The sequence below is a fragment of the Drosophila persimilis genome, unplaced genomic scaffold (genome assembly GCF_003286085.1).
Source record: "Drosophila persimilis strain 14011-0111.01,24,50 unplaced genomic scaffold, DperRS2 tig00000000-arrow-pilon, whole genome shotgun sequence".
Lineage (NCBI taxonomy): Eukaryota > Metazoa > Arthropoda > Insecta > Diptera > Drosophilidae > Drosophila > Drosophila persimilis.
The window spans coordinates 14,759,981-14,775,902 of record NW_020825288.1 but is presented as its reverse complement, the minus strand read 5'-3'; the positions used below and the strand labels follow the sequence as shown (position 1 = coordinate 14,775,902).

Here is a 15,922-nt window from a genome sequence, read left to right as displayed (position 1 = left end):
TTGCAGATTTCAGGAGTGTATGACTGACAGTTTCGTGATGTTGTGGGATTCGTTTGTGCAAACACAATATAAACAGTAAGTAATAGTAATCTTTTTGTACTCGATTTCTTCTGCCTGCCAGAGAGAGAAAGCGCTTAAGAGCCGCTCTCTCGTTTTCAAAAATTGTCCGACTTACTTGTTAAACACAAAACGCATGATTTTTCCGTTTTAAAAACGGCAGCGAACCGAGTCTTAATCGCAAGAGGAACAAATTAACATGAATTTGACACCATTTCCAGGGCGATTTAGCTTGTGCCTTCCATATAAATAATTTTTGTTTTGGCCAACCACAAATTCAGCTCTAAAATAACACTTGGAAACAAAATGTCACTTATATTTCGGGTTTCACTGACATTTTTTTAATGTTTATTTCATAGGTGCTACTTTTTTCACGTAACTCACGTATCGTACATCGGGTTTTATCGAACTTTGCAATTCTACAAAGCTGATAAATGCAGCTTTGTAGTTATAGCTTACCGTCTGGAAAATATTAGACTTTCAATTCAAAATTGATCATATTTCGCGGGTTTTTTTTTTTAAGTAATCGCAGCTTGAAAGCCTGCTCTTTGTGGCAACTATTTTTTTTGATCATGGTTAACTTATAAGTGTTCCTATAGGACCATATCCCCGAATTACGATACGTATTTTGTAGTGCATACTTTACCGAAGCCCCCAGAGAGCGGCCACTATCAATGGTTATGTGCTATGCGGTAGGAGCACAAGGCCCCTTGAGGAAACTCCTGGTAGAGGCACGAGTGAGCAGCCCAGACGTAGCCCATCCCACCCCAAGTAGGACTGAATCACCATCCCATCTCTTAGAGGCGAAGTGCAATTTGGCTGCCTGGGGTATACTCCCCAGCAAAAACCACTTTAAATTGGTCGCACTAGCTGTTTGTTTATCACTAATCTAACTTATTCTTTCCGTCTCCATCGTTGATATTTACTATTTCTTCAATCGTGTTCTCGACATGAAAACTCTTTGTTTCTGCACTGTCAGGACCAATGACGACAATGTGTCCACCTGACGTCCTACTTAAATCTCCATTGCAAAAGGGACAAGTGTGAGTCGGTGCCCTGATGGCCCTTATCGAAACCACCTTATGTTGCTTGTACAGACACTGCAGACGATGAGATATACACAGCACGGGCATCAGGAGGAACGCTGCCATTACTACACCCATCCAATAGCCGTTCTGTAAAGATGTACAATACAATCGTTCGTTGAATCGAGCTAAGACAAAATCATGTGGGGACTACTTACTATGGGGTCAACCATGCGATTGCAAACCAATTCCAGGCCACGATCGTATATGTAGGTCAGAGGCTTGCAGTACCCGATCTTTGTCTGCGCTTCACGGACTATCATTCTGATATAGTTCTTGATCTGGTCCTCAACCACTGCAGTTAGGTTTTGGCCAAGAGAAGTAATATATGACGTTCCTTGATCTCGTATAAATTTCTCGGCCGCCACAACTTTTTCTTTTAATATTTTAATGGAATCGGCCAAGTTGTAATTCTCGTATAAAATAGCTTCATCTATTATTTTCACATGTTTAGCCATTAAGCGAAAATTCTTTTCTAGACCGTAATAAAAGTTGGCTTTAACTGACACTAGACTAACATACGCGTTCTCGAAAGCGACAGAGGCAGCAGGATAGTTATTCCATGACAGCGAACGTCCTAAAGCTCTGATGCTCTGTCCCATATGGTCCAAATTTAATATGCTGAGGTCTTCGCAAATTAAGTCCAACCACAAGTCGCTGTGAAACAAGCCGCCCTCGGTATTTTCCATTCTGTTTAAGAAGACATTTCGGTCCTCCTCCGTCAGTATAAACTCTTTTGAAAGATCTAAATTTGTATCTTGTTTCCTTTCTACTGGAGTCACTATTCTCACACGAAGAAAATCGTCTATGTCAAAGATTCTATTCTCATCCAGATAATTAAACAAATAGTCGTTGCCCTGGCACGCCTTGATAACACTCGATACCCTTATTGGGTCGGTTGAAACATTGACAGCTGGTACATCCATATTACGGAAAGAAAACATCGTCCGGAGATCGATCTCCGAGTCTAGCTGTTTGAGAAGCGCACTAGACTTCATTTCCCTGAGTGGTGCGCATGCGCCTTTGTAAGCCACACCACCAATCACAAAATAAAACAGCACCACACTCAGCATAACGGATAGCGCACAAAATATCAAAATCATGGCTCTGCCAGGAGAACGTGTTCTTAGTTATGGTAGGTAGTTTAGGTAGTTTATAGTTTCAGAGCACTCACAGTATCATCATGTACGCTGCGATCCTTTTGGTGAAGTATTCATTGCTCGCTCCGGTGGGACGTGGTGCTAGACAGCCAACAATCAAAGACAAAACCAAGATCGACAGAATCTAACAAGGAGTTTCGAGATTAGATTAGATTAGATTAGATCAGATTAGAGGAGCCATGTGCAGATTGACCATTCACCATTGATTTAGGTACTCACCCCAAGGAGGCTTACAGCAATATACTGAACGACGTACTGACGTGTTTCATTAAATTTGTCGTAAAGATCCTCGAACGCCCTGCTCGCCCGAATAGTGCCAAGATGAATGTCGCTCATGACCACGTCAATTATTTCTTCTATTCTCGCCGCCTCTTTGGTAAAAAGCACCCCTCCCTTGCGTATGTCTCGAATTATCGGTGGTGAGACTCGTGCCATCTCGTCCTTAATCTTTTTACTAACACCACGGAGACGAGCTATCCATCTTCCTGGTCTGCCTTTTATATCTTTATACATATTATTTAAATCAACGATCATTCTGTCCGACTCCGGTACCTAGATAGAGAGTAATTACAAAGATTCTGAGATATTGGTATTGGTATGTATTCACCTCATCCAAGTGAAGGCATCTGGATGTGTCCATATACTCAATTCCTGAGGTCTGCAGAAACTTCATGCAATCAAAACTGCCACAGAGCACCACCGCCGCATGGTTAACGTCGCGCTTCACTCCCCGGAGAGCTGGAAAAAATGCAGTGGTAGTGAACATAACGAGAACAAGTGACTGGCTAGTGACTAGCTGTACTGCTCTAACTCTTGCACTCTGTCTAGTCTGACTATCATCTTTCCTACTGACAAATATTCCAGCTGTATCCAGCTGTTACATCTCTATATCTCTCTCTATTTCCACCAACCAATTACCATCTGGTCGTTACGCTAGACACTGGGGGAGAAAGAGAGCTCGTGGCAAGGGAGTCAGCCTTACTCATTCTGGCTATTCTTTCTACTTATACGCTTCACGCTGCCCATCTTCAGTCTTTTTCGTTTCAATTCATTGGTTCGTATCGTCTAATTGTCCTAGAGGATTTTAACCTACCGATTATTTCTTGGTCTCCTTCTGAAGACTCTTCCCTGATGTTATCTTCGACTCTTTGCCTGAAACATCGTTGTGTCAGGTAAACCCTATTTGCAATAATACTATGTGTAGGCTCTTAGACATCATTTTTGCTAGCGATACATCGTCATCTGACCTTGAAGACCCCTACCATCCCCCACTTGAAATTGTTGTTCAGCTGCCTTTCTTCGGTTCCGTCGAATCTTTCGTAAAGCCCTCGGCTATCTTTTGCTTCAAGGAAGCGGATGTTCTTTCCTTAAATCTCGATTTGCTACTTTCAGGAAATTGAGCCTGCTACTAATGCATTCTATAGTATCAGTTGCTCCATTTTTGAGAAATCTAAGGGGCCCTATTTGGGTCCCTCCGATTCGCAATCGGATTTTTTTCAGTATTCAATTGCAAAGTTTGAATTTTGTTCATTTAATACTACATGCTATAAGAATTACTTTGCTAACCTAAGCTTAAATTGGCTCTCCTAAACGTAGTCATTTCAAAATTTTCCTCATCTTTAAACTTCAATGGTATTAATGCTGATAACAATAGCGATATTGCTGATCAATTCGATTCTTTTCGGCACCTTTTCTACTTTGTTCTTTCTAGCAACGCTCCCTCGTTTCATCTAATGACTTTGGTTCCATGTACTCACATGAGCCCTATATGTATGAGCCCTATACAACTCGGCTATTGATGATGATCAATAGGGTCGAAAATGCTTCCATCTGCATGCTTCATAAATCCTCACGAGATTCACGAGTTTGGGTACCTGGTATAAATATAATATGTATCTTACCATTTCTTAGTCTAAGTGACACTTCTTTTGTGTCTGCTTGAGCTTGCTTGGCCAATTTTAAATTTTGGATTGCCGGAACAATGTTGCCAATAATCCTGTTTAGTTCCGCCACGGCATTACCTTCCGCGACATCGTTCAAGTCCTTGAACAAATGTTTAGGTGCCTCTGTGGTGGGTTAGGTATAATGAGAATGTAATGATAGAGAAGAGGTCAATTGAAATACATATATCATACCCACGATAGTAGTGACCAGATGTGTCTCCAGTTCCTGATAGTTTTTCACAAGCAAATGACGAATATGATCGCTGACATCCTTCAGGAAGTTGCAAGTATCCACGCTACCCATTTCAAAGGCAATCTTAGTGTTGGCCAGGCCGCGTTCTAGCATGCCGTTTGAAAGAAAAGCCAAGCCCATACTGCCACTGTGAACAAAGAGAGAAAGAAAGGAATAGAAAGAATGTATTTGCATTCGGAAAACAACGAGCCATAACCTACGCGATAAATGGAAGGATCAGAAGCAAGCAGATGCTCCAAAGAATACGTCTCCTATTGACATCCGATTGGCAAGCTGGACAGCCCAGCTTACAGCGATGGCAACATAAGCAGAAATACACGACACTGTTCCATGCAAAAAAGACTAGCATGTCATTGATAGTTTTGTGAAGAAGTACAGCATTTTGTACTCACCCTGCAAAGGGTACCAGAATAATGAGAGCAACCAGTAAAAGTACCCATAGCCACATAAGCCAGAATGCATTCAACCAATCTGCCCAATCGTCCTTTATAGCTTTCGGTCCCAACCTCATGTTATCCTTACCCAGGTCCTTTATGTAGCCTGGATCACATATTTGATGACGTTCAATATTAGCCCTAACTCATCAAGTCAGAGACAGCCATCGGGACACACTTACCTCTTGGTACGGTCGGATCAAGGGGAAACATTTTGTCAAAAAAGGTTCGCGAAATTTTGAAAACAACATCCACCCACATATTTGAGACATTCTCTTTCTGGGAGTAATTCGACAGTGGCTTGTACTTTGAGAATTGAGCTTCGCCGAAGTGAATTGCGCCCACCTGCTCGTGTGTGGTGCCGTGTCCGGAATATCCTTTCCGCCAATATAGAGAAGGGGGATCATCTCGTGAGCTTGGACTGGCGGAACTCTCAATAGCCCTTGTGACCAGCACAATCAGAAATATTGCCGCACACAGACTGGCTATTGTCAAAGTCCTCTGCATTTTTACCTCTCTTTGCTTTTTCACTTTTTTAATCACTGACTGCTGAGATTCCATAATTGTGCATTCAGCCATTGTCTCCAGGTTTCTGTTCTTTAAATACACCCGAACACAAATTTCTTTCTTGCATTCAAACTTAGACTAAACGAAAACTTCATGCTAAATATAGATGGGGGAACCACCAAATGACTTAATCGATGCACAGAGAAATGGTTCATGCTCATACGTGACACTCACCCCACTTATAGACATAGCATCCTCCGATGTAATTAATTTGAATTAATTTAATTTACCACAAATTTCGAACTAGTATTGAAGCTTCAATCGTTTCCGTTTTATTTGACTCAAAACTTAGTGCAACAGTAAAGTCAGAAACTACTCAAATCTCACATACCGTTTTGTTTGCTGCACATAGAATATAAATTGGAGGAAACAAGATCGGATCACTAAACCATATCGCTGATATACATAATTATCTGCAAGGTTTCTGTTTTAAAACTTACGGCACTGTAGCTAGACGTAGATTGATGCTTATTCAATGAACAGTTGCTTGATAGTTTAATTTACAACGATTGGATTTGTTCGATTCTTGAGTTTCATACTTTAGAAATTTTAAGTAAACGAAACTCATGTTGCTTCGGTGAATATTTTTACTGACTAAGAAATGAGCGAAATAATGCAATGTTAGCAGTAAGAACATGTGTGTCTGCGTCTATGCATTGAGAGCGTATAAGCGGGGCAATATAATTTAATGTCTAATTTAGGAGAATTCGGATAAGAGATGTTAGATGTTGGAAAAATAGCTATGTTAGTTCACCCGCCCCACGGTTTAACTCTCTCTTCAAAACCACGTTGCACTTTGAAAGAAATTAGGCTGGTGTCACAATGAAATTTGCTTAACAGAGCGAGAGTCAATGCGTGGTGAAGATGATATGAGCAAAACAAGAGCTCAAGCGGATGGAGAATGGAGAATGGCGCAGGTCTTTCTTTTCTTTTTTTCTCCTGATCACAGACGGACTTCTGTAAAAATTCATTGCAGTGAAAATACCAAGTGCCACGTGTTAAGCTCAAGAATCTATTACCAGATCCGATGATCGAGTCTAACTCCAATTTATCAAAGGCCGAACCCTTTGGGCACTTTCAATTATATCCCAAAAGCCTGCCACAGAAAAATATAGTTCGATTTAAGCCTATTTACAGGTTTAGCCGTTCGTATTAACCTATCATATGACCGTATCAAGTGCTGTACGTTATAGCGGAATGCCCCAGTTGCATTGGCCTCGGTCGTACAATACGAATTTCAAAATTTCGCCCCACCCCCTTTCCAATCCGCAAAGAACGAAATTCTCTGGCAACAATTAAAAATTCAAAACTCATAGTCATAGAAAATGACCATATCTATCAGATTGCCGAATCTGGATTTTCTGTCTCTCTCGCACGCATTCTTTGTCGTGTCGTGCAATGTTAGCGCCGTCTGGTGGAGGAGAGCCATACTGACTAGTATGTATCGCGTATAAATGTAGAGTTGCGGTCGCCGCAGCAACTCACAACGTTCCCCCTCATTTTTTTTGTGAAAAAAGCTGTGAAGAGAACACCCATATACAAGTTGCGATTAATTAAAGTACATATGAATAACGTTAGAGTAAAGTCGAAGTAAGAAACTACCCAAGCTTAAATTTGAATTTTTTTCTGGATAAGCAATCCGAGTAATTTCATTTGTTTTGGTTTTGTGCAGTAGTTATGAAGAAAGAGTGCAGTAATAAAAGTATGCTCGTGTATAGCAATTAAATGTTTTAATACGCTGATCTTTAAAATATTATAGCACCCATCAGCAACCACATGGATGAACTTTCTCCGATAGATTGGTTTGAGCTACTGAGGTTCTTCAGCAGCATGGTTTGCGATATACATACCTACATATATAATTATATTAAAGTCGATAATTGTTCGGTTTAATATTGATTTATTATGGCGAATAGTATATAAGACGTACATATAGCAGAACAAGAGCGAAAGGTGTGGGAATGCGATATAAATAGCCAGATTTAGCGGTAGAACATAAGATAGATTCAAGATTAAACTCGCACTAGCTGTTTGTTTACACTCTTCTCTGTAAGATATCTCGGACTTATTTTACATTTTGTATCACTAATCTAACTTATTTTTTTTGTCTCCATCATTGATATTTCCTGTTTCTGCAATCATGTTGTCGCCATCATAAATGGTCGTTTCTGCACCGTCCAGACCAATGCAGGCACTGAGTCCACCTGAAATCCTATTTGGATTTGCACTGCAAAAGGGACAAGGGTCTTGTTCTACTTCAGGTTGTTGCACCTGCCGTGCTCTGATGGCCCTTATCGGAGGCACCTTATGTTGCTTGTACAGACACTGCAGACGATGAGCTATACAAAGCACGGGCATCAGAAGGAACGCCGCCGTTAATACACCTATCCAATAGCCGTTCTGTAAAGATGTACAATACAATCGCTCGAATCGTTGAATCGAGCTAAGACAAAATCATGTGGGGACTACTTACTATGGGGTCAACCATGCGATTGCAAACCAATTCCAGGCCGCGATCGTATATGTAGGTCAGAGGCTTGCAGTACCCGATGCTGCTGGCGGCTTCACGGATTATCATTCTGATATATTCTTTGATCTGTTCCTCAACCACTGCAGTTAGGTTTTCGCCAAGAGTAGAAAGATATGTCGTTCCTTTGTCACGTATAAAATCCTCGGCCGCCACAACTTTTTCTCTCAATATTTTAAGGGTATCGCCAAAGTTGTAGTTCTCGTATAAAATTACGTAATCAATGTATTTAAGACATTTAGTCATAAGCCTATAGTCCCTATCAAGACCATAATGGTAGGCGGACTTAATTGCCTTGAGACTAAGATACGCGTTCTCGAAAGCGACAGAGGCTGCTCGGTAGTTATTCCACGACAGCGACTGTGATAGAGATTGGAGGTTCTCCATAAGCTGGTCAACATTTAATGAGTTGAGATTTTCGCAAATTATATCGAACCACAAGTCGCTGTGATACAAGCCCATTTCAACATCATCCATTTTTTTTAAAATTACGTCTCGTTCAAACGGCGTCAGTATAAATTCCTTTGATAGATCTAGACTTTTCTCCTTACTCTTTACTGCTTTGGATAATAATTTCACTCGAAGAAAATCTTCTATGTCAAAGATTCTATTTTCTCGCAGGTATGTAAACAAATACATTTCGCCCTGGCACGCCTTGATAACACTCGATACTCTGACTGGCTTGCTTGATTTATTAGCTGGTAAATCCTGTTTGCGGGAAGAAAACATCGTCCGGAGATCGATCTCTGAGTCTAGCTGTTTGAGAAGCGCACTAGACTTCATTTCCCTGAGTGGTGCGCATGCGCCTTTGTAAGCCACACCACCAATCACAAAATAAAACAGCACCACTATCAGCATGACGGATAGCGCACAAAATATCAAAATCATGGCTCTGCCAGGAGAATGTGTTCTTAGTTATGGTAGGTAGTTTAGGTAGTTTATAGTTTCAGAGCACTCACAGTATCATCATGTACGCTGCGATCCTTTTGGTGAAGTATTCATTGCTCGCTCCGGTGGGACGTGGTGCTAGACAGCCAACAATCAAAGCCAAAATCACGATCGACAGAATCTAACAAGGAGTTTCGAGATCAGATTAGATTAGATTAGATCAGATTAGAGGAGCCATGTGCAGATTGACCATTCACCATTGATTTAGGTACTCACCCCAAGGAGGCTTACAGCAATATACTGAACGACGTACTGACGTGTTTCATTAAATTTGTCGTAAAGATCCTCGAACGCCCTGCTCGCCCGCATGGTGCTAAGATGAATGTCGCTGATGACCACGTCAATTATTTCTTCTATTCTCCTCCCCTCTTTGGCAAACAGCTTCCTTCCCTTGCGTATGTCTCGAATTATCGGTGGTGAGACTCGTGCCATCTCGTCTTTAATCTTTCTACTGATATTTCTGAGTCTAGCGATCGGCAACTCCCATACTGGCTTGACCAAGGATGTCTCTAGATCATTCAACTGTTTTTGCATTTTCGGCGGAAGAGGCAACTAACATAGATAGAGAGTATTTACAAAGATGCTGTGAAGTTGGCATTGGTATGTATTCACCTCATCCAAGTGGAGGCATCTGGATGCGTCCATAAACTCAACTTCGTTAGTGTGCAGAAATTTGAGGCAATCCGTACTGCCACAAAGCACTATCGCCGCATCGTTAATGTCCCGCTTCACTCCCCGGAGAGCTGAAAACAAAATGCATTAAGTAGTAGTGAACATAACCAAAATAAAACTTATTTTTTACCATTTCTTAGCTTATTGGATACCCACTTTATGCTTGTTTGCAAGTATCGGGTCATTTCCAATTGGTTTGCTGCATTTGGAAGATTGCGAAAAATCCAACGTATCCGTGCGACGGCATTACCGTCCGCGACTTCGTTCAAGTCCTTGAACAAATGTTTTGGGGCCTCTGTGGTGGGGGAGGTATAATGAAAATATAAGAATAGAGAGAAGAGAGAAGAGAAGAGGTCAATTGAAATATGCCATACCCACGATAGTAGTGATCAGATGAGTTTCCATCTCCTCATAGTTTTTCACAAATAAATGATGAATATGATCGCTGACATCCTTCAGGAAGTTGCAAGTATCCACGCTACCCATTTCAACGGCAATTTTAGTGTTGACTAGGCCGCGTTCTAGCATACCATTTGAGAGAAAAGCCAAGCCCATACTACCACTGTGAACAAAGAAGGAAAGAAAGGAATAGAAGGGCCAAAGAATGGAAGAATGCATTCGCATTCGGGAGAAATTAGACCCGTAACCTACGCGATAAATGGAAGGATCAGAAGCATGCAGAAGCTCAAACAAATACGTCTCCTTGTTACACCCGTTTGGCAAGCTGGACATCCCAGCTTACAACGATGGCAGCAGAAGCAGAAATATATGACACTGAAATAAAGCATTGATGAATAAAGATTTGATGGTTCCTGGGTTCCTGGGTTCCTGAAGACAGCTTTTTGTACTCACCCTGCAAAGGGTGCCAGGACAATGACAGCAACCAGTAAAAGTACCCATAGCCACATAAGCCAGAATGCGTTCAACCAAAGCGCCCAATCGTCCTGCACAACTTTCGGTCCCAACCTCATGTTGTCCTTACCCACGTCCGCTATGTATCCTGGATCACATATTTGATGACGTTCAATATTAGCCCTAACTCATCAAATCAGAGGCGGTCGTCGGGACACACTTACCTCTTGGTATGGTCGGATCAAGGGGAAACATTTTGTCAAAAAAGGTTCGCGAAATTTTGAAAACAACATCCACCCACATATGTGAGACATTCTCTCTCTGGGAGTAATTCGACAGTGGCTTGAACTTTGTGTATTCAACTGGGGTGAAGTGAATTGCGCCCACATTCTCGTGATCTGTGCCGTGTCCGGAATATCCTTTGCGCCAATACGAGAAAGGGGGATCATCTCGTGAGCTTGGACTGGCGGAACTCTCAACAGCCCTTGTGACCAGCACAATCAGAAATATTGCCGCACAAAGACTGGCTATTGTCAAAGTCCTCTCCATTTTTACCTCTCTTCGCTTTCTGGTTTTAATCATTGACTGCTTAGATTCCATAGTTGTACATTCAGACATTGTACTCCCGACCGCCATTTTGAAATCAACAGCAGATCTAACTTTTGTATACTAAAGACTTAAAATTAAGACTTAAAGCTAAGTATAGATGGGAGAGCCGTCAAGTGAATCAATCGATGCAAAGATACAAAGGAAGGGTTCATGCTCATACGTAACACTCACCCCGTTTATAGACATAGCATCCCCGGATATAATTAAATGAATTTAAATTGACCACAAATTTCGAACTGGTATTCAAGTTTCAGGGTGTTTCGTTTCTGTTTTATTAGAATCAAAACTTAGAGTAAAGTGCAACAATAAAGTCAGAACCTACTTAAATCTCTTCTCATGCCAGCTTATTTCAATTTGTGTGTTAGTATACGAACCTATGAGCCGTCCAGCGCAAGTTTCAAGAATATACTACATATATGTATGTACATATGTTGTTGAACGTTTTCAAATTAGAAGAAGGTGTTCATATAGTAAGCCTTACATATTTAAATCGTTTAAAACTAGCTTATTTGGCTAATGCAAGTGCTATAATTATGATTTCGCTAATAAATGTCAGGATATTTGATGTAAAGGAAAGAGTGTCTATTTGGATAGTCCATAACAGCTCTAGAGTAACAGCTCTTAAGGAAACACTGACAAATTTCGAGATCAATATAAAAATGCCAATACATTTATGTTATTATGATCTGATTCGAAAGAAGACATTAATGTTCAAAAAACGTACTGGTTTTTCTTATGAAAAGACACACTCAATTGCAAAAATTCTTTTAAATTGGGAGGATTATAAGTACCACTGCTGGCTTTTGTTATATTTATCCAGTTATTAAACTGATTTGGTCCCTAACCGGGTTACATTGGCAAGCCAGTTAGTCATAGATGGCTATTCCAGTTCAGTTGGAATTTGGTTTGTGGCACCCCCTTAAAACTTGGTTCACTCTTTTCAGTTTTTGGAAACAATGACAAGAGCATTGACAAGTTGTGACTATATGGAGAAAACTCAGCATTTCCAAAATTACTAGCTTCACTATAGAAAAAAATTACCAGAAAAACATATATCTATCTATCTACCGATCGTAGCTTGATAACACCAAATCATGTACAAAATTAATACGGCACCCAGCAAGATCGCTGCTAAAACGCGTGGCGGTCTGGCTCATAGTCTCGATAAATTCGACGGGATCAAGGAGAGCAGCAAGAAGAACGGGAGTATCGATCTAAATACGACCACGGAGCACAACAATATCCCACGTCCAGTATTTAAAAAGCGTATCTCGAAACGTACTAAACCAAGCAAGAAAAACGAGAATGGAGTGATATCATCGCAGAATGAGGAACTCGTAAACTATATAAATGACTCATGGAACATGTTAGTGGGACCAAATCCCACTGATGCGACCACAACAGCCGACCAGGCAATTGGTTCTGAGGAAAGCACATTGGCCAATACACTGGCTGCCACCTCTTCATTGGCGACTGTTTGGATAGAGCCCCCTAGCCCAGACTTGGAAGACTTTAAGCCCTTCGATCTGGAATCCTGGTGGAGTCGCCGCTTGTTCGAAAACATTACCAAAGACCTATAAGAGACCTCCAAGACTATCTTAAGTTGAAGTTAAGTTAAGTTGTACGAGTATGTCAGATAATAACAGCAATAAGTAAACTGAATGTTCTTTCCGTATCAATTAATTCAAATTCAACGTGTTTTTGCTCTATTGCCAAGAGATTATGAGCAGGTTAAGCAAGGGGAGAGGCTTAATCCTACAGTTATTACTAACTTACTAATTAGAGGTCCAGAGCTTTAGGACAACTAGGTAGTACATCCAGGAATCAAATTTCGAATTTATTTTTTTTCGTGCTATGATCGTCCGGTCAGCAATCGGCTTACTATTAGCTTTTTCGTGATACATTCGGGTTGAAGAATATTAACTAAGATTGAAAATCATCTTTAATCTTTAGAGAATATTTAGAATAAAGATTTATTGACGGATTTAGTATCCCAATGGTCTTGTTTTTTGTATCGACGGTTGTACTTATATGTTCACTGAAAATAAGCTTTATATCTAGATTGATCTTTAGATTATTCTCAATTTCTAGATCGCAATTAGGCAGAGACGATAGACTGCGCTTTTTGTGAAAAAGAGGGAGCCTTGAGAGAGTGTTGAAGGTTATTTTGGATTACATTAGCAGAACCAGAGCGGAATAGTGAACGTGTCATCAGCGAACATAGGGATCAGCGTAACCCAGTGAAAACCGAGAACGAGAGTTCATGTAAGCATTATTTAGGATGGGTCTAGGAACTGTTCCTTGTGGTTGTGGCATTAGTGCCATTTAAGGAGACACAAAAGTACCTGTCGGATAAGAAATTTTTTATTTTTGTAATATTAAATTGTTATATTTTTTTGTTGAACAATAACTACGTATGAAAATGCAGGAAGAAACTCGCATATCTACAGGCACAAACTTGCAAATAAGTACACCGCAGATAAAAGAGAAGCATCAGCATTGTTTGATTTACAAAATTTGGATTGCTTTCGTCAAAGCTAAAATCAGCTGTTTTCGGGCCGCGTCTGCCCATGTGAACGCCTATTCTGCGTCATTGCGTCTATTACGATATCGATAGGAAATGCGCGCTAGTGTAAAAATTCTATATCGCAATTTGAACAATGTAACATACTTTCGTGCAGATTCATTCACATTTATTTAACAGGTACTGAAGAGGAAAGAGAGGACAATTTTTCTGCTCTTTGAGTTCGCCATACCTTGCGAATAATTCGACCATGTACAGGGACATAAAGGGGGGCAGGCCTGGTTGCGCAGCTCCTCAAAACGCTGGCGTCGCTGCTGGCGTCGCGTCGTTGACTAAACTCGACTGTTGTGGCGGCTCTGCCGTCGCTGGTGGCATTAGTTTTGGACACTCCGAGAGGCACGTCAGGGCCAAGCGCGCGCGCTTCTCGTGTCGATTCTGTCTGTCTGTCTCTATGTGTGCGTGTGTGTGTGTGTGCGTGCGTGCGTGCGGAAAAGCCAGCGCCAGAGCCAATGGCACTATTGGCATTTTCTAATTCTATGGCAAATATCGTGCCGTAATCGGCGTAGCATTGTGCAAAATACGAAAATCCCATACGAAAAAGTGAAAAAAATAATAAATAAATCAAGTGAAAGTGCCGCCCCCTCCTCCCTCCATCCGGCAGCAACAACGTTAGCAACAAAATCAAAAAACCGCGTGGGCTGCAGGGCAGCAGCTGCCATTTCTGCTCTTGAAAGTTAGTTCGACGCTCGACGCTGAATGTTTTATTTCTATTTCCATTTCCATTTTACTTTCATTCTGGGCTCTAGCCTTCCATCTCTCTTTTCCATTCCGTTTGCCCGACTTGGGGCCTGTCCGTCCTGGCGGTCGTAGGCCAAAAGGCGGCGTGGGCGGCTGGTTTATACTTGAGACGTAATTTTTATGGCAATGGCAGGCGCTCAAGAAGTTTGGCGATATGTCCCCCCCCCCCCCCCCCCCCCAAGTCTCCAATCACAGCCTTTGCTGATTGTTGATTGCTGATGTGTGTACGAAGTGGAAAAGCTATTGTGTTTTCCAACTGTTTGTATTGTGGGTGGAAGTGCTGCTACCGTTTGAATCGCTTAAATGTCACACTTCCTCGAGCCAGGGCTACACGTACTGTCGTATGTACTGTCGGTCAGTGTATTACTCATACGCCGCGTGGGCCTGGGCCAGCCCAGCCCCACATACGCGTAGATACAGCTTATGGGAATGAAATCATACCAACTATAACAGTTAGGCCACAATAACAGTTAAGCCAGCGTGTCTGTGTCTGCGTCTGTGTTTCTGTCTATGATGAAAATTGTGAAATGCGTGCCAGGACAAAGGCGAAAGCGAATGAAATAAAACGGTCCACCGGCCATAAAATGGAAAAAAAAAACACAAGCGAAGAGGTCCGAAACAAAACTGTGGGACTGCGGCTAATGTCCAAATTGACCCACGTCCAGAGTCACGCGAAGTGGCAACAACACCGAATAGAATATCAAGGTGAACGGATGTCATGGCAGGCAGGAGCAAGAGTTCCATCTAGTGGAGAGGTTTTTCGAACAGCGCGACAACTTCTATATATTAGGGATATATTCGCATTGAGTTTAGTGGGGAAAAGGATGTAAATTTAAAAGTAATAAAATGGCACCAACAACAATGCAATTAAAATGTGTAGCATAAATGATTCCACCCGCAACACACAAGCAAAAAGGTTACACAGTCACTGGGGCGACAGCGCTGACGCCTACGCCAGCGTCGACGTAGCCGTTGCCGTTTACGTTGGCTGTGACAGTGGCGTCGACAGCGATGTTCTCTCGATTTCCGACGCGCGCTCTCAACTCGCGCTCACGTCCGCTCTCGCTCTCACTCTCGCTCTCGCTCTCGCTCTTGTTCTTAAACTAACCTACATCAACAGCTGTTGGGAGAGCCACCCACTCGCCGATTCACCCACGAAAACATAACGAATCTGAGTGATTTTAGTGCTAATGTTGTTGCTTTTTTTTGTTCAGTGATCCAATGAGCGGCCAATTAAATGACAGAAATTGTGTGAGGGGAAACCGCCAGGGAGCGCAGTGAACTACAATTTAAAACCAATGAACACCAGAGCGGCGCCTCTCTCTCACTTTTTTCTGACTGTGAAACAGCTGTTTCGCCCTTACCTAGCTAGCTAGCCAGCCTATCATCCGTCTCTCATTTGCGCCCTCTCTATGTCGCCTGGCCTCTCTGCGCCGAAGCGTGTGTACATAACCTCAATATCCGAATTGCGCTGCTTCTCTCTATGTTGCGGT

At 41.8% G+C, this 15,922-nt stretch overlaps 3 protein-coding genes across 3 annotated transcripts; 1 reads left to right on the top strand and 2 right to left on the bottom strand.

The window, feature by feature from the left end:
• Window positions 1-2,312: 2,312 nt before the first annotated feature.
• LOC6588077 (prominin-like protein) lies at window positions 2,313-5,700 on the bottom strand. The gene is made up of 9 exons (XM_026986301.1): window positions 5,674-5,700; window positions 5,115-5,595; window positions 4,891-5,038; window positions 4,699-4,821; window positions 4,438-4,625; window positions 4,204-4,368; window positions 2,910-3,040; window positions 2,522-2,854; window positions 2,313-2,426 (listed from the first exon to the last, which is right to left on the bottom strand). The coding sequence occupies exons 2-9, from the start codon at window positions 5,509-5,511 to the stop codon at window positions 2,313-2,315; spliced, it is 1,599 nt and encodes a 532-aa protein (XP_026842102.1). The 5' UTR covers window positions 5,512-5,595; window positions 5,674-5,700.
• A 1,682-nt stretch (window positions 5,701-7,382) lies between these two features.
• On the bottom strand, window positions 7,383-11,191 carry LOC6587788 (prominin-like protein). The gene is made up of 10 exons (XM_026984175.1): window positions 10,723-11,191; window positions 10,499-10,646; window positions 10,298-10,420; window positions 10,021-10,208; window positions 9,777-9,941; window positions 9,587-9,717; window positions 9,191-9,526; window positions 8,986-9,095; window positions 7,973-8,918; window positions 7,383-7,899 (listed from the first exon to the last, which is right to left on the bottom strand). Exons 1-10 carry the CDS (start codon window positions 11,132-11,134, stop codon window positions 7,585-7,587), a joined length of 2,874 nt encoding a protein of 957 aa, XP_026839976.1. The 5' UTR covers window positions 11,135-11,191; the 3' UTR covers window positions 7,383-7,584.
• Window positions 11,192-12,169: 978 nt separating this feature from the next.
• LOC6588061 lies at window positions 12,170-12,771 on the top strand. Its single transcript, XM_002013735.2, has one exon. The coding sequence runs from the start codon at window positions 12,202-12,204 to the stop codon at window positions 12,685-12,687; it is 486 nt and encodes a 161-aa protein (XP_002013771.1). The 5' UTR covers window positions 12,170-12,201; the 3' UTR covers window positions 12,688-12,771.
• The last annotated feature ends 3,151 nt before the right edge of the window (window positions 12,772-15,922 follow it).

Bases quoted from the DNA above. Each gene is read 5' to 3' on its own strand.
- LOC6588077 (XM_026986301.1), bottom strand. From the start codon at position 5,511: ATGGCTGAATGCACAATTATGGAATCTCAGCAGTCAGTGATTAAAAAA. The intron at 5,039-5,114 runs GTAAGTGTGTCC...TATGTGATCCAG, and splicing joins TGATCCGACCGTACCAAGAG to GCTACATAAAGGACCTGGGT. The intron at 2,427-2,521 runs GTGAGTACCTAA...ACTCCTTGTTAG, and splicing joins TTGCTGTAAGCCTCCTTGGG to ATTCTGTCGATCTTGGTTTT.
- LOC6588061 (XM_002013735.2), top strand. From the start codon at position 12,202: ATGTACAAAATTAATACGGCACCCAGCAAGATCGCTGCTAAAACGCGT.
- LOC6587788 (XM_026984175.1), bottom strand. From the start codon at position 11,134: ATGGCGGTCGGGAGTACAATGTCTGAATGTACAACTATGGAATCTAAG. The intron at 10,421-10,498 runs GTGAGTACAAAA...GCTTTATTTCAG, and splicing joins GTCCTGGCACCCTTTGCAGG to TGTCATATATTTCTGCTTCT. The intron at 9,096-9,190 runs GTGAGTACCTAA...ACTCCTTGTTAG, and splicing joins TTGCTGTAAGCCTCCTTGGG to ATTCTGTCGATCGTGATTTT.